Source organism: Condylura cristata, unplaced genomic scaffold (assembly GCF_000260355.1).
Source record: "Condylura cristata isolate star-nosed mole 26May11 unplaced genomic scaffold, ConCri1.0 scaffold00026, whole genome shotgun sequence".
Classification (NCBI taxonomy): Eukaryota; Metazoa; Chordata; class Mammalia; order Eulipotyphla; family Talpidae; genus Condylura; species Condylura cristata.
The window spans coordinates 14,486,146-14,504,256 of NW_004567127.1; the positions used below are offsets into that span (position 1 = coordinate 14,486,146).

The following is an 18,111-nucleotide window of genomic DNA, read 5'->3' on the forward strand; positions in this document are numbered from 1 at the left end:
AAAAAAAAAAAAAAAAAGGAAAGAAGCTAAAATATAAAACTATCTTCTAAACACATGACACTATACCATACTGTTTATATTCTGCCTTACTGGATGTCTGTCTCCAGAAGGAAATAAGATCCACAATAACAGAAACCTTATCTGCCTTACTAAAGTATATTTATCACTGAAAACTAACTGGTACATTAAAAAAATACCACTATAAAAATTGATGGAATGAAATAAAAGAGGAGGCATAAAAAGTAAATAAAAAAGTGATAGGTGAAAGAACTAAGAAAAAAGACATTTTTAGCAGTTCCTATACTTCAGTTTGTTTCTACTTATTTGTCTTCATTTTCTTGGAGATTAGAGATTCATCTGCTTCTGTTAAGAAAGATCACAACTAAAAGTAACATTAGAAACTTCTTTCTAGATTATCTCCAAAATAATGTTACAGAATTTCCTTAGCAGTGTACTTTGATAAATTCCCCTTTTCTGGTTTGGTGAATCCGCTCACCTCCTACAACTCTGGCCTATACTCCAGTTTTTATGTATAATAAGTAAATAAATCTTTAAAAAGGATATTTACTAAAAAAAAAAAAAGCCAGATTTCAAAACCTATCTACAAATCTGTATGTAGCTCCTTATTTTGTTAATATAGACTACAGAAAACATTTCCTTAGAATGTTAAAAGCAAATAACTTAAATTCTCTCTCTATATTTATCAATTTAACCTTTTAATTACTATGTTTGCATTACAGTATACTCGATGTATAAATATACCAGATACTATAACTTATACAGGTTATCACTTATGTTCTCAGTGTATCAATACAACCATTTTAGGAAGGCTTAATAACAGTGTAAAATAAAAAATGCTGAATCTCTACTTTATGCAATAGGATTCCAAACAGTAGGTTTTAAAATGAAATTCTGCATGCCATTTTTTCCCCCTCACAATGGCTGAGTTTGGGTTTATAAGCATCTGTCTACAAGGACTCACAGGGAAAAGATAAGTATCAAAATAAAAGCAAATAGTTGAGTGAAAATCTAAAATATAATTATATATTTAAAACACTAAGGTTCATTTCATCACTCTAAATGAAAACTTAATGTCTTTTTTCAGTTGTTGATACCCATTCTTGCTTTTTTGTTTGAGTGATGCAAATATAAGGGTTACAGAGGAAATCACATAGACAAAACTATTACTATCATCCTGCAATTTAATTGGTTTAGCTTGGAAAGTTCTAAATTTCAGCGGCCTCAAATACTAAGTGCTTTCTCAAAATAATTTCAGATTTATCAGAAAGTAAAAATTGTCATTTTCCTATTTTGCTTATTTAGATTTGTTTATTTGACTCAGATTTTAATTATATTTGCAGGAAATGATGCCAATAAATACGGCTGAAAGCATTTACTACAATTAGACTCATAACAAAAATTTGTTTAACATTTATTTTGTATTTTGGAACTTGTAGAGGACCTTTACATTATTAGTTGGGGAAATTTTTTAAAATTAGGAAAGAAGTATAAAATAATAAAAGTAGGAAAGTGAAAAAATCTTGTTGTGCATCCAACAGAAGTCTAATACCCAAGATCTACAAAGAACTCATACAGCAGCAGCCCTATAAGAAAACAAATAACCCAATCAAAAATGGGCAGAGCTAAATAATAACTTCTTCACAGAAGAAATACAATGGTACAGGCACATGAAAAAACGTTCATCACCACTTATTGCAAGGGAAATGCAAAATCAAGACCACAATGAGTATCACCTCACACCTGTGAGAATGGTTCCTATCAAAAAACCCAAAAATAGCAAGTGTTGGTGAGGATATGGAGAAAAAGGAACACTTTTGGTGGGAATGTACACTGATTCAGTCACCATGGAAAAGAGCATGGAAACTTCTGAAAATATTAAAACAGATCTACCGTGTGACCCAGCAATTCCACTTCTAGATATCTCTCCGAAGAATATAAAACACGAAGGGGTACATGCACTCTTTGCAGCACTACTTATGATAGCCAAAATGGAAAAAAACTGTGTCCAATGGTAGATGAATGGAAAAAGAAGATACAGTATACATATACAACGGAAACTACTCAGCTATAAAAAAACAAAAACAAAAACCAAACATTATTTCGAGCCATTTGTGACACTATGGATGAACTAGATGAAAAGAAAGAGAAATGCCAGATAACTTCATGTACATGTGGTATGTAAAGAATTAGAGCAAAGGAAAAGATAAAACCAAACAAAAACAAATCCTTGAAATCTCACAGCAGAACTGAGGTTACCAGAGTGGGGAAATCGAAAGAAAGGGGAAGGGAACTGAATGGACTGCAGTGGAAGGTTATTGGTGCTTTGGTGGTGGGTGTGGTGTGGTAATGCACAATTGAAGATATGCGAACCTATACCCATAAAACATATACACTGTTGAAAATCAACATTACCTCAATAAAAAAAAGTGAAAAACTATAAGAAGAATTGGAAAAAATAGAAACATGACAGAAAGGATTAACCAGTCACAATAAGGAGCATATAAGTAAATGCCTAATGCAGTAATGTGTGCATTAATTAGTAAGGAAGGTTATTATTTTTATACTTGAATATCCATGTAATTTTTACAAAGCAGTAACACACAATCTTGGATAACATTATTGCGCCTGTTTTTAAATAATCATCCTCCCCTAACTTTTCCTCTTTGAATAAAGTCGACATATACACACTAACCTTGTACAGAACTTCTTACCTGCAGCTATAGACATCTGCACTGCTCCTTTTCTTACCTGCAGCTATAGACACACAGCACTGCTCCTTTTCTTTTGTGACCTCATTGAGCCGATAGGGCACGTCCGAAAGTAAAGGTGAAAGAAGTGGCAGAGAAGGGAATTTCCCTGCGCCACACATTTGGACTGAACCCAGTGCAAGGTGTTTCACAAAAGTAGAACCGTTCTGGACAAAGCTGCAATAAAAGTAGTAGAGCTTAAAATATTGTTTGGAGGAATACAACATATTTTAGTATTGCTTTTAAATAATTTTATTTATTGTGGTAAGAATACCCTCTTATCAGATTTTAAGCATATTGTATTTGTCATTTTGTTATAGCATTATATATTATTAATGCCTTATTATATAGAATACTGCTATGATGTTTCACAGCAGATCTCTAGAATTTATTACCTTGTGTAAGTGATACTTTTTACCCACTGGTTAAAAGCTTTTTAGCTGTGTTACTTGCCCCTTCATATAATCTCTCTACACAAATGTCTAACGATGATAATAGCTGAAAAATATTTCAATTTATTTAAATTTCAGAACTGCTTTCACTTCACCCAGTGCTCTGTTTTTAATCCATGGCTTGATTTTTGTCTTTCTGAAATTAAACTCAAATCAGTTTGGTCAGTCTTCAATGGTACATTCTGACCTGTGGTTTCATTTTAGGAAATTTTTCTTTAATGCAAATTTCATTTATAATAATGGCAGAAACTTTTTTTCTGAATGAAAAATTAGAAAAGAACTGTGTATATATATGAATATATATTTTAAAACTGTATCCATTAACTTATGGCAGTGAATAAACAGAAACAAATAATATACAATAATTAAAATTTTTTTATCCACATGTATTTGTAGGCGAATAGACTAAATTTTAATATCTAAGCATTTTTGGTTATGCTTTAGATTAAAAGATGCTAATAAATTTACCATTCACTTACAAACCTTTTCTGCTTTATGAATCTATGAGAATTCTTCATGTTATGACTTTTAATAGGGTATAAGCTGACTCTGGTTTCTGCACAAACATGCCTATTTACTCAAGCTTTGTTGGATATACCTTGACATCTGCTTCCATGCTATATCCAGAAGAGTGGTGTATGCACCAATTAATATAGCATCGAAGTAACATGGGATAAGGTAACGTGGGATCTGCTTCAGGTAGAAGAACATAGCCTGCAACCATTTACCAACCTGTTATAAAAATAATTTTACAAGTTAATTTGGTGTGCTTACAGGCTAGGTGTATTTTAAGAGGCAAATCCAAACATGCAACTCTACTATCTAGTAGTCTACCAACCAGATTAGAGCTGAAAGATGATGAAGGGAGGGAAATGTTTCAGTCTAGAAAACAGTGCAAATACTTTTTATAGAATAGTAACATAGTACTTTTTGCACCTGCTTTTTTGTTTTGACTAGAATATTGCTTGACTTACTTCAGCAACAGCTCCTGATCGAGCAATAAGCCGGCCACTGACATAGTCAATCATCCAATCTCCAGATCTCAAATTATCACAAAAGGGATGCCCCAAGTCATTCTTTGGCCTTATTTCTGCCAATACAGACATCAGCCCTGGAAATTCAGAGAAATAGCTCGGATTATAGGCAGACGCAATTTGTCCCCATAGCCTGAGCAGCTGAGCATTTCTAACAATGAAGGGTGACACAATGCATGTATATATGGTTCACAGTGGTACTTCCCACGGTTGGAAATAAGTACAGTGCTGGCCTGAGCCAAGATACAAAGACAGGGAGGGAATTACTGTGACAGAAGCTATATAGAGCTTTCTGAGATTATCAAATCCTGGGACTGGCCTTACTCCTTTGGATTTTAATGTTATGATAATCAAAGAAAACTGGCATGGTTTCCCTGCCCTAAATCACCTGATGGAAGGAAATTGATATGTCTTTCCCTGTTGAAAAGTGGTGGAATCATTAAAATCCAGACAAGAGTTCCATAGAATGATAGAAGCGGTTTCAGAGCAAGCATTTACAGTGATAATAATAGTAGTCTTTGAGAAGAATCCAAACTATTATCTAAGTGAGGTATGTAGGCATATCCTGAAGTAATACTCAAATGGAAGCGTTAGAATTCCTATGTATACATAGCAGAGTCTGCTAATTTTCACCTTTATTTAGTTAGAATTTAATTAATTTTACTATGTATATGTTATTTTTTGAGAGATTAAATATATATATACTTATTATATATAGCTCTTTCCCTTAAGGGGTTTACAATCTTCTTTGGTAAACAGAGTTTCTAAAATATTTAAAAAGTTACAGAAACCAAGGCAGTATAAAATAATGTTCCACACACCCTAGCATTTTCAGGGAAGGCAAATACTACTCAATAAACACTAGTCCTGCTGAATAACGGAGCACTGTTTTTTCAAAAGGAATCTGATGGTGACTATTAGGATAGAATAATTTGTGGAAGAGAGAACGAGAGATTAGAAACGGGTTCATTGGTTTTATAGATAGGTCTTAGCCCTAGCACTGGGCAATGAATGTGGAGATAAAAAGAATATGGTTTATCAAGAATAATAAAGAAAAAATTCACAAGTCAAAATTTCTAATTACATATTGAAGATAAAAGGACAAGAAAAAAATGGATTTCTAAATTCCAATTTGACTGAATATGTATTATAATAGCAGACAGAAATGTCTATGAAGTAGTTAAATCTGATTTAATGTGAGGCTATTAAGAGCCTGCTGGAAATATCCTATAAGCTGTTGGAAATATCAAACTGTCAGAGGGAAAAGGAATTAGTTTAAAATGAGAAATCAATTAGGTAAGGCAATTATATTTAAAAAGCATGAGTAAAACATACCATGAGAAGGTAAAGCGAATAAAGGATGGCACTTTAGGCAGATAAAGGACAAAAAAGAAGTACACAAAATGATGTCTTTTCAGTCAAGCAGAAGTAGTTCAAAAACTCAAGAGTGAAAATGGAGCACATTTTGCTGAAGACTGGCAACACACAAACATTTCTTTGTTACTCATGGAACAAACCACTTTGTATTGAAAATGAGATACGTTTTTGAAAAAAAAAATAGAATGTCATAGTATAAAAAGTTTGAAAAAACTTACTGAGAATTTTTTATGAACTTGGTTTTGTAAGGGTATGTGCTTGGTATGAAACTTAAAAAAGAAGATCCTGCCAAAAAGCAAACATTTTTCTCATTCAAGGTACTGAGTGGAGTTAAACACCACTAAGTACGTACTATTAAGTAAGCATTGTCTAATTTAGGTCGTCTTAATGCATTTAACCCTACACGTAACCCCTTGTGGTTGGTACTATATTCTTTATTTTACAGATGAGAAAAACTGAACCAGTGAGAGGCTCAATTTAATTTATTTCAGTTTAGTTTGTCATGTAACCCAGGGAGTCTGGTGCTAAAGTCATTTTTTAACCATAACAAAGATTCATTGAAAAATACTATCCTAATTATTAAAGTAAGGTAATAAATTTCAAAGGCCAATTATAAGGTACAGTATGTAAATTCAATGGGTATTTGGAAAACAATGAAATTACTCTGAAAAATAAGAGTTAAGGAAAGACTTTGTGGAAAATAGAAGAATTGAATTTGGCTCTTAAAGAAGTAAGATAGAGTTGAAGAGGAGGCATTACAGGTGGGAAGTTATATGAAAATCAGGAATACAAGTGTAATAAACCGAATTTCTTAGACAAAATTTTAAGAAAATACTGCTGAGCAGATGGATGAAAATGACAAGATAATATTAAGTTCCCATATCTCATAACTTTATAGTATGTTTTTCTGAGTTTGGTATGATAAAACAAATATACATTGAAAAACTTTTTAAGAAGATGAACGTATTATACTTTCAATTAAGTACCATTTGTGGACCAAGTGAATTATCTTTATCTCATTTAATCTTTAAAGATTTCTACAAGCTAGATATACTAATATGCTTCACATCGTGAAACGAATTGATGAAATTATGAAAATATTATTCACATTTTATAGACACAGAAATTGGAGCACAGAGAGGGTTATTTGCCAGAGGTTATGAAGCCCCTTCATAGAAGGGATGCAGAGAGGCTATGCACCTCTCCCCAGGGCCCTGCCCACTTACTTCCCTGCAGAGAAATCTGTGGATTGTGAAACTCCAGGTCAGGATTCTTTTCCTATTTATCCCCAGCATCTGTCTGCTGGAAATGTCTGCATTCCTTCCCAGAATCCAGTGGTATTGTAAACATATGTTTACAATTGGGTCTAGAACCAATTGAACCTCAGAAGTTAAGCTCTGAGCCTATATTCTTCTTTCTATAAAGAAGATACTACATAGCCCTAAAAAATAAAAGTCCCCAACAGCTAACTGTTCTTACACTTGCCTACCTTGAAGACCTGCATATTTAAGAGATGACCAGTTTGGGATGTCATAGCACCCTCCACCATCTTCTTGTTCTTCTGATTCACATCGGTAAAGTACCTGATTTAGCTCAGCCAACGTTAATTTAGAGGCGATACTGAGAAATAGAAAAATAAAAAGAATTAGTAAATATAATGTCATTTGCTATCAATAACAATAAAGTGTAAAATCTGAATCGTAGCCATAAAATGTCTTAGTAGTGCATGGTTTTAGGAAATCAGCATTTTAATACACTCTGTAAACAATATATAAGTAACAATAGATGAATCATACTTAATAATCAAGTGACTTTTTTTCATATCAAAGAAATAATCAGTGCCAAATTTTAGTAATTTTAGTAACTCCAGAAAAACTACTTCAAGTAGTTTGGTTGCTATACCCTTTATCTTACAGATTCACTTTTTTAATCTTTCTAGTTTGGACTTAGCTTTTTTCCCCTTCCTTTATTTCTCCTATATGGGTCATCAAGAACTTTTTACACTAATTATCTTAAGTCAAAAAACTAAGAGAGAAACAGGAAAGGGAGAATTAAGAGTCACAAATTAGCTATCTTAGAAATCATGTAGTATTCTTTTTTTGTATTTCTCTTTTTTCTTCTTTCCTAAGGTTGTACTATCTTCAGGTTGGTCAAACACTGTATGTGAAACACTGTTTTAAGTATTTTATATAAGTAATTCTCATAACTTGGAGAGGCACTATAATGATATCTTTAGTTATATTGCCAAGGCTTGCTTTCTTATAGCTAATAGGAATCCAAAGTTGAATTCACACCCAGGTAGTCTGGTTCCATGCTCTATGCTCTAATCCTTATGTAACCTATTTTCCATTTTCTGAGATAAAGAGTCTAAGTAATTCATCTAGGATCACAATGACAATATTGAAACTGGAATTAAGCATATCTCTAAATCTGAAAACCTATACTCTTCAATATACTATAATTAGTAATGGAATTATATAGAAGTGTAATTAGTAATGGAGTAAAGATTTATGCACAGGTAAATATACAAATAAATACACAAGAAATAACTACAGGCAAACTAGATGTCCAAAAAATGAAGAGTGATTAAATAAATTATGGTAGAGTACATAATAGAATATATTTAGCATTTAAAAAATATATGGAGAAATTGGCCCTCCCTGGTGGCGCAGCGGGTTAAAACACAGCACTGAGAATCTAAAGCCGCTTCCGCATGAGTTCGATTCCCGCCTGCCCCGGAGGTGACCACATGGCGTGGCAGACCTCTCCTGACCCGCCCGCTGCTCCCCTCAGCAGTGTACTTCGTCGATCTGCCTGTTCTGCTCCCCACTCTGTCTCTGGTGAAGCCTCTCGCCGCCCCTGAGCCTCTGGCCTGTACCCCAGTTCTGTATGCACAAATAAATAAATCTTTAAAAAAAAAAGTATGGAGAAACAAGTATGAAACTCAGTTTCAAGTAACTCAGAAAAACTGTGTATGTATATATACATTAATCTATGTGTGTATTTGCATCTATATATCTCTATAAAGAAAATGTGTTTAAGTGGAAAGAATAAGTATGAAAATGTAAATAACTTAAAACAAGGGGCAAAAAGTTAACAACAGTTGTTGCATACCACTGGTCCTAAGGGAAATCTTTTTAATAGCAAGGATTAACAGCCTTTTAAACAGCTTAGTTCAGGCTACAGTAACTTAACAGTTATAAAAGCATCAACCCTAGGTAAAGCTAGACGTTTGGTGATCAAAATATACTACATAATCAGATGTGAAACTGTAATCTTGCACACCTACAATATTATAAGCCAATTTTCCTGCAATAAAAAGGAAAAATCAAATTAAGTAAAAAAATTAAATAAATAAATAAAGCATCAACCCTAGAATGAAAGCATACTTACGAAGCAAAAGGAATTTTTAATATGGGATCTGTGTTGTCAACAACAAGGCTCCCAGATTTAAAATGAGGACTGAACTGTGTCAGATGGTTTCGAAGAATTCCAACAGCAACTTGTGCATGTGGATCAAGACTAACTCTGAAAATGTCAATTAAAAATAGTTAATTTTTAGTAGTAATTTATTCAAAATGAGCAGAATATGTAAACTGTTTTAATTACAAGTAGAATGAACAGTATGAACTCTACATACCTGAAGATAATGACACTTCCTGGAGATAAGTTTTCAAATTCTATTTCTTGAATATATTCATTCAATCCTTTGGTGGCAACTCCAGCTTGTTTAACAATTTTACTTTCATTGAGCTTGAAAATATTTCAAAAAATCATTGAACAAAATTCTAATATTCTTAAAAATTTTAAACACAATAGTAAGATGAGAGTCTATAAATACCTGAATATGTTCTCTAATTTCAACTGTGATATTTGGCATTCCATTGATTGACTTCTCATCCTTCTTATAAGATTTTACATCTCTTTCTATAGTTCTAGCTTCAAGAACTACTTCTTCAATTTTGCCTAGGAGTATATAAAATTTTAAACAAAATGGTACATTGAGCCATGTGAAATCAGGAATTGCTATAAGGGGGCTTAAATCATTTAATGTTGAATATGACACTTCAGTTAATAAAAGAATACAAAATTGGTTGATCAAGGAGGAAGATGGCATAAAGAAGGTTCACTGCTTTGCTCCCAGGAGAATAACAAAATAGTCCCGGCTGGCACTGGACTTAGAGGATCCTGTAACTTGGGCAAAACTAGAGCATCTCTAGGCCACTGCAGACCAACAATCTCCGCACGCAAGCGAAGAGACACTGAGGAAATACAACTCTAAACAATAAAGGTGGTTGGAAAGAGGTGCTGGTGCACACACTGGTTCATATCCTTCTTTCATGACAGAGCAATTCTTGGAAGGGCAGAGCTGCTGGCGTGGACCTAACCGTGGGACGAGACCTGCAAAAGTGCGGGGGTGAGCCAGGATGGGGGTCTCAAAGTGTAGAAAAGCACTTCTTCCTCCCTATAACTCTCTTGTAGAGAAACTGCGCTTTGAAAATGTAGCTGTGAACTCATATGAAAACCCGCCAGCAGATTGCAGTCAGCAGACCGCAGAGATGTGTCTGAAACTCAGAGAGGAAGACTCTCTGTGTCAGTGGAACCATTGGCATGAGCTGCCACCCTCCCTCAATCCAATGTTCACGAGAGACAAGCCTTCCAGGCCCTTCAAAATGTAGGGGTAAGCTAGCAAAGGCCAGGTACGACCATTCAGATTATAAAACCATCACAAATACAAGTGAAGCCTCTTCTTCCTCTCCAGGGGTAATGACTGCCTTTACCACACACACATATATGTATATATACAGGAATTCCTGCAAATTGCTTTTAACTACTGGACAACTTTTTTAGATTGATTCATACTGTTACATTAGCTCTAGCTCTTTTGTTTCAATGCCAAGTGACAGTCCATTGCATACAAAAATGCATTCACTCTATTAAGGTCATCACTAATTTTCTCTATTATAAATAACATTAAAGTGCTTTCTTGTGCTGGGTTCTAATGGAAATATAGGAGAGTTTCTTAGATATGTTTCTAGGAGAAGAATTGTTGGGTCAAAGAATATACAAAAAGTTAGATGATTTAAGTTTTAAGTAATCTGGTAATAGGTAATAGTACCTTTAGATGTGGAAATTTTATTTCTGAAAATACACACTAAGAAAATTTTTCAAAAGAAAAATATTATGTGTACATGAGGAATGACTTCAATTATATACTTAACAATGTAAGTATATAAGCAGAATTAAAAATGGGATACTAACAAATCAAATGTGAAAGGGCTCACATAATAAAAATTGTAAATCCTATGAACGACAAAATGGAATCATTTTAAGAAGGACGAGTGACCAAAAGAAAGGTTGAGATAATGTACACACTGATGCTGGACATGTAAGAATGTGGGTACATTTGCAACAGTGCTATAAGATTACTGAATATAAGTTTGTGACTGGTTAAAAACCCTAATGAATATTTAGATTCTAAAACTATTCATGTTGCTATTTTTTTTTTTAAAGATTTATTTATTCATATAGAACTGGGGTACAGGCCAGAGATGCGGAGGGTGAGAGGATTCACCAGAGACAGAGCGGGGAGCAGAACAGGCCAGATTAAGGAAGTACAGTGCTGAGGGGAGCAGCGGGCGGGTCAGGAGAGGTCTGCCGTGCCATGTGGTCACCTCCGGGACAGGCGGGAATCGAACTCGTGGAAGGGGCTTAAGTTTCGTAGTGCAATGCTTTAACCCGCTGCGCCACCAGGGAGGGCCCATGTTGTTAATTTTTTAAAAAATGGACTTAAGCAACAGATATAGCATATGATGATTTTTGTGGCAGTCTTCATTCAGGGAAGCAACAGGCTTCGGCAGTTGCTATATGCAGAGGCACATGTTACATTATAACATGTATGATAACAAGTAAGAAAGTAAAATACACCCACCTAGAAAATAATAATAATAAGGACATACCTTTGGGATATATTTAATCATTAAGGAATGATTTAAACTATAATTGCTATATATTCAGAGGAGAGATCACTGAGTACTTAGACAAGTAGGTAAAATTTTACTTTTTGAAAGATACAGAGGATCTATATGTAGGTGTAAGTAAAACTACCTGAAGAACAGCAAAAATATCTAGTTGAGTGAAACAGCGGAGTGATACAGGGAGAGATGAGGATGGATTGTGAAGAGTCTTAAATATTAAGTTTTTTGAAATTTGGCTTATATGTGTGTGTATGTATGTCAATGCATACACAAATTCACAAACATTGTTCTTGGTAAGAAGGAAATTTTCAGAAGGGGAATATATTAAGATTGGGAAAGGGATGTATGAAGATAAAAACAAAATTATTTCTCATTTTGTAATACTTCTGTAGAGTAAAAATAAGTTATAAAATTTATAATTTTTTTCTGCTTAATTTAGACTTGCACTGTGTTATAAAATACAAAATACAATTGTTTTTGTAGAAACCAATTTACTATGACTGTATCATTTCATATAACAATATAGTATAATCTTAGTTCTTTTTAGATCACATTACCAGGGATGCACATTTGAGGCACTTCCTTGGGGTAAAATGAAGTCTTGGGATTCCTGAAAGCAGTTCTAGCCACAGCCACCACAGACTGATGGATACTGGGTGAGTGTCTTGTCACTGCCACTATGTCTTCATCCACCTGATCAACATACACCTGAGAAACAGAAAGAAAACAGCGTTCCAACTGGAAAGACTTACTCTGCAATTGAATCTTAAGAAAGAAATTTAAACAATTTGGTTTCTTGCCTGAATAAAACCCTTGGCTCCAAGCTCTTGGTGAAGTTTATTGATAGCACACCTGGCTGCAATAATGCCACTCTGGAAGTTAACTTCTCCTGTATTTGATGGTGAAGCTCTAGGATTCCACTTAGTATAAAAGCGTTCTTCAGAAACCACTGAAATCTGAGCAAAATTAAAACTTGGTTATGGACACATTTTCATTATAAGAATACCTTCTGGTAAAAATGTTCAAAGTCAGCCATTTGGGTTAAAAAAAAAAAAACAACAACACAAACAGACCTGATGAGGCACTAACTCATCGTAGCCTTTAGTACTTCCGCTAGCACAACACGCCATAGAAACAACGGTGGCACTTGGGAGTGCATCATATGCTGATCTATGCTAGAAAACAACAACAAGAAAAGCTTATTTTGTTTCAAATGCAAAGTGCCATCCCAGGGTTGAATGAGGGTAGAGGGTAATTATATAGATATGTTCTATAGGCTACATTAATTTGCTTTCAAACAAGTAACTAAACATTCTAAAAACTATGTGCCACAATCACTTACAAGTCAAAGGTACTACTTTGAAGTATATGTATAGTATTTCAAAGATGTCAAATAAGCAGAAACAGATTAGATGCTTACCACAATAGGACACTCATTATCATGGGTAATATCCATAAACAGGGCATGTGCAATAGCTGGAATTAGAGGCCTGAGACAAGGCTGGACAAAAGATCCAACAGGTTCTCCTCCATAGCGGTAAACCAATCTGCCTTCTTCGTGACTATTATAAGCACTCATTGCCTCTACAAAACATTACAAAATATATTAATAATCTTTATTATTAATGTTGGAGAAGAGGTGAAATTTCTTATTGTGATTGACTACATAAATATCAAAAATAAAAACTGTTTTAGTTATTTAAGCAAATGTCTGTTGTTTAAGTGACAAGGAAGTCTTCTCTAGAAGCTATCCAGAGAAATAGCTCAGAAGGGTAAAGGGAGACATATGTTGTCTATTAGGCTATGGGGGAAAAAATCTAAAGATTATATCATATATGCAGGTAGGGAATTAAAAAAATTTGTTTTCAACCAAAAAATTGTTTTGGGGCCATCCCTGGGGGTGCAGTTGGTTAAAGCATAGCACTAAGAAGCTAAAGCCATTTCGGCATGAGTTTGATCCCCGCCCCAGAGATGATCCACATGGCGCGGCAGACCTCTCCTGACCTGCCCGCTGCTCCCCTCAGCAGTGTACTTTGTCAGTCTGCCTGTTCTGCTCCCCACTCTGTCTCTGGTGAATCCTCTCACCGCCCCTGCACCTCTGGCCTGTACCCCATTTCTGTATGCATAAATAAATAAATCTTAAAAAAAAATTGTTTCGTTTGTGAGTTATCAATTTGTCTCATTGGTATCTTAATTTAAAATGAGATTTATTATCCACACCAGAATGGAAAGTTTTACTATTGAAAGGCTGTCATATGAGAAAATTTTGTGTGGAATATTCACAGAATATCAACTATGTTGAAATTATTAAATATTATATATAAAACTATAAAATTCATTATATTTAAACAAAGGCTAAAGTTTAGATGGGAAAATCATTTCAACAAACCTACCTCTTATTAAGGAACTAATGCCCAGTCTAGTAACAAAGATATTGTCCAGGTCTTCGCTTCCTGTGAACAGTTCAGCTACTACATATAAATTGGGTTGCAATTTCCTAGCAGCATCTAACATGTACTGCAAAAAGCACAGTCACAAATGCAACAGAAAGAGAAAAGCAAGGTGGGGGGAAGGAGAGGAGGCAAGACTAGGCATGGATTTGACATGGGAAAATATGTAGCAAGACAAATTGGAAGTTCAAGAAGAAATTCCACATAAATTATACATGTGTAAGAAAATTGTACATATGTAAGAAAACATAAAACAGACCAGTATATACAGAAAACAAGAGAATGTATAGCAAACAGCACAGTTAAAAAAGCAAAATTAGAAATTGCCAACATATACATACAAAGGAAAAAAAGGGGAAGAGAAGAAAAATGTTAATGTTACATTAAAAAATATAAAACATAACACTCCTATTCTTCTAGGCTTTCTCATTACTTTATGAGCTTGTTTTTAATCTCTATAATCAGACTACTAACTTCCAGGCAGTTAGCTAAGCCGTTCTTGATAAATTCCATGCCTGTGAATTATTTAGCTACAGAAAAGATTATGTCTGATTGACTAGACTGAAGCCAGGTTTCCCTCCAGATTATAATAAACTCTTATCAGAATCAGGTCAGTTCACAAAATATTTTTAACCTAATGCTTGCACAAAAGCTAGAAAAATAGTTCAAATTCTATTGCCCAAAGTAGGATTCTAGAAGACCTGATAACAAAGTTAAGCAATTTAAGTTTTAGTATTCTGTTTGCTATAATGTAATATTTTCTTTTATTTTAAGTTGTGCTAAAGTCACAACTTAAAATAAAAGAAAAACCTCTGCCATTTTTTTGGAGCTGAAGATGTTCTGTCATCTTGATTAATGTTCATTATATTCTTCCAAATCAAGTACATTTCTTATCATTAAGACTTGAAATACATATATATATTATAATCCTGATTTAAATTTACAAAAATAAATATTTTCTAATAAGGTAAAGTTCCAAAGAATACTTTCATCACTAGAAAGTTATAAAAATTGTCTTTACAAAGTTGTATTAGGTAGAAGGTAATGCTATAAATTCTGGCATTGTATCAAAGTTATTGTTAAAAACCCAAAAAGGGACAGATAATCTCAGTATTTAAACTTATATTTTAATAAGTTAAAAATTGAATCAGTGAGGCTAAAATTAGTTCTAATGTGCTGTACTGTTAGTGTTTAAATATAATCATTTAAACATGTGTAAGTTACTCAACCTAACAGTGGCTACTAACATACTGAAAGCAATCTAAAAAATTATAAGAATTAGACTTTAATATCTATATATTATTAAAATGTTGAGAATGTTAATTCTTTAAAATAGTAAACTATGAACAGTATTTTAATATACGTCAATATAATTTACTTCAGAGACAGTATGATCTACTTCCCTAAACTGAATTACTTGTTAAACCCTTCACAACCCAGTATTTCATAACCACTGCACTGAAAGATTGCAGAATTATGCAAATTTAAGTGCTACCACCAAATTAATTCTGTTATTCAACTAGCAAAAGGAAACATGTATCTGTATATCCAATTTAAAGAAAGTCGTGGAAAAATAACGAATTTCTTAATAGAGGTGAATTGTTTCCTGTACCTCGGCGACATGCAGAGGTGTTGAGTGGCAGTTGTCCAAGCGTACTCCCTGGAAATAAGTCGCAGTTATTTCAGTGTATTTTTTCATATGTGCCCAGAGGTAAGGACAATCCTCTGGTTTATTCCCATAACGTAACTTAACGCTGTCTCCCCAGCAAATAAGTTCTCTCCTTAGATAAACATCTGAACCTGTTAAGAAAAGGGCTTGCTTTCAGTGGTTCAAGAAATAAAATGAAACAATTACCTCAATGAAATATTACTTTTTAAAATCACACTAACCATTTCTACTACAAATCATATAATGATTATAACTACGGAATGGATTTTTTTTTAAAAAAACCAATATTTATTTGTCACTTCTCTATTTTGCTAATAATTTAGTTAATAAGACTTCTAAAAATGTGTGCCAAATGTCAAAAATTCAAATTGCTTCTTAAAGGAAAACATTAACAGTAACATATTGCAGGGTCTTTAAAGTTACAGTTAGACAAAAATCATGCAAAAACTCCATCTCCATCATCTACCATTTTTGGCAAAAGATTACATTAAATCCATGGCATGGTGCAGACTGATTTTTCTTTTAGTTCTGAGAAATGAGAGAAGCAAAGATACTTAACCTTCAGAAAAATTGGATTTTTGTAAATGTGACATCGTTAAAACAGATACCCAATACTGAATTGCTGAAAAATACACTGATGGGCCCTGTGATAAATCCTTCCTGGCAATGAAATATTGGTAGAAAAATAAGATGCTGGGAGTAAGGAAGGGGAACCTAAAAACAATTTCTAATTTAACTATATTTAAGTATCTTAATATTCCTCTGGTCAATGAGTGAAAATCCCTCTCATGACAATATAACTATAATTGTAGTGGTTTCAGACATCTTTTTTAAAAAATGCAATAAAGTAGAATTTTGCACAAGTAAAATCTTATGCAAAGACACCAAATCAAGTAGGTCTTAAAAGCTTTCCTGTCTGAAGACACAGGGATAGGAAAAGAAAGGAAGGGAAGGGAGAAGAACCCCATTCTTTTCTCAGTCTCTCCTCTCACACTGTATGCAACTCTGATGAAACAGCTTAAAAATGAACAGCCTTGCTGGTGTAAAAAATGAACAGTTTGTATTTGGAACTCAATAACAAGCTTTCTTTCCCTATCCATGGAAAAGGTCACTAAAGTGATGTACCTGGCTCAGCAAAGTTTCGAAGAGGATCATCTCCCATTACCCATCCATTATGCGCCATCAGAAAACAAGCTTTATCTGGGAGATGAATCAAAGATTCTTCTGCAGAAAGGGTCATTTCTTCAAACGGGAAAGTAAAATACCTATGAAGACACCATTAAACATTAAATACGTTTAGACTAATTCCTTGGAAGAATTTGAATTAGCAATATTAAAATTAAACCTCCTACATAATCAAAAGAGTGCATAAAGTTAATTTGACTTCACTAGTAGTAAATGAACCTTAATATAGGTGAAAAATCATCAGCAGACTTTTTGAGTAAATCTAATAGAATCTGAAAGTTAGCTTAGAGTATATCCAGTTAGATATTTTAAATAATAATTATAAAATCTTAAAAATTATTAATTACAAGGCCTTTACAAAGGCTTTCATACACTCAATATCTAATCTATAATGTACTTATTTAAAAAGGATCTAAATATAAATACTTGCTCAATTTGACTAACATATTTATTAATAAGTCTGCAGAAAATTATTAGCAAATAATATACATTTGTTCATACTGAGCAATTTCTCAAACTAAAGAATTGCCTAACAAAATTAATACTAATTAATAAAAGTTTCATTTCAATTTAATAAATGTGTTGAAGTTGCAAATTAAAGGAACATTTATGTTAATTTGAAAAATTAAATACAATTTTCAAATTTTAACCTTTCATGAGAAGAAAACAAAAATGGAATACCTGGTAACTAAAGGATATTTTCTAGTGACAGGTCCTAGTTTAGGACCATGGCCAGCCAGTCGTTCATAGAACACATTTCCCAAAAGACAATTTATTGCCTAAAAAATATTAAATTATGTTAGTAACAGCAACAACAAAACAGTATTAAGACTCCAAGGTAAATAACAGTTCAAAAATATATAAAACCTGTTCCTGATGATAGTTCATGACTTGACACTTCTCTGAATTCAATTCCTCAATTCTCTTACGGAACCAATTACAGCATTCATCAACAGCAGCTGTCCCACTGCTAGAGAAGATAGAGCAATGTGAACTTATTATTACTTTTTTTTAAAAAAAGATTTATTTATTCATACAGAATACAGGCCAGAGATGCGGAGGGTGAGAGGATTCACCAGAGACAGAGTGGGGAGCAGAACAGGCAGATCGACGAAGTACATTGCTGAGGGGAGCAGCGGGTGGCTCAGGAGAGGTCTGCCGCACCATGTGGATCACCTCCGGGGCAGGCAGAAATCGA

General features: G+C 33.7%; 1 protein-coding gene across 2 annotated transcripts in view; it reads right to left on the reverse strand.

Annotated features, from left to right (window-relative positions):
• Positions 1-18,111, reverse strand: part of AGL (amylo-alpha-1, 6-glucosidase, 4-alpha-glucanotransferase) — a 50,956-nt gene that overhangs the window by 17,229 nt on the left and 15,616 nt on the right. Inside the window, exons 9-24 of one of the 2 annotated variants that reach the window (XM_004689745.2) lie at positions 17,781-17,883; positions 17,595-17,692; positions 16,854-16,993; positions 15,672-15,859; positions 14,003-14,126; positions 13,030-13,193; positions 12,683-12,784; positions 12,410-12,565; positions 12,167-12,317; positions 9,473-9,597; positions 9,272-9,384; positions 9,025-9,159; positions 7,121-7,251; positions 4,195-4,331; positions 3,819-3,952; positions 2,770-2,945 (exon numbers count right to left, since the gene is read on the reverse strand). In XM_004689745.2, coding sequence (XP_004689802.1) covers positions 2,770-2,945; positions 3,819-3,952; positions 4,195-4,331; positions 7,121-7,251; positions 9,025-9,159; positions 9,272-9,384; positions 9,473-9,597; positions 12,167-12,317; positions 12,410-12,565; positions 12,683-12,784; positions 13,030-13,193; positions 14,003-14,126; positions 15,672-15,859; positions 16,854-16,993; positions 17,595-17,692; positions 17,781-17,883 — 2,177 coding nt within the window. The remainder of the gene's footprint in view (positions 1-2,769; positions 2,946-3,818; positions 3,953-4,194; positions 4,332-7,120; positions 7,252-9,024; positions 9,160-9,271; positions 9,385-9,472; positions 9,598-12,166; positions 12,318-12,409; positions 12,566-12,682; positions 12,785-13,029; positions 13,194-14,002; positions 14,127-15,671; positions 15,860-16,853; positions 16,994-17,594; positions 17,693-17,780; positions 17,884-18,111) is intronic. The other variant, XM_012730133.1, reaches the window with a different exon arrangement.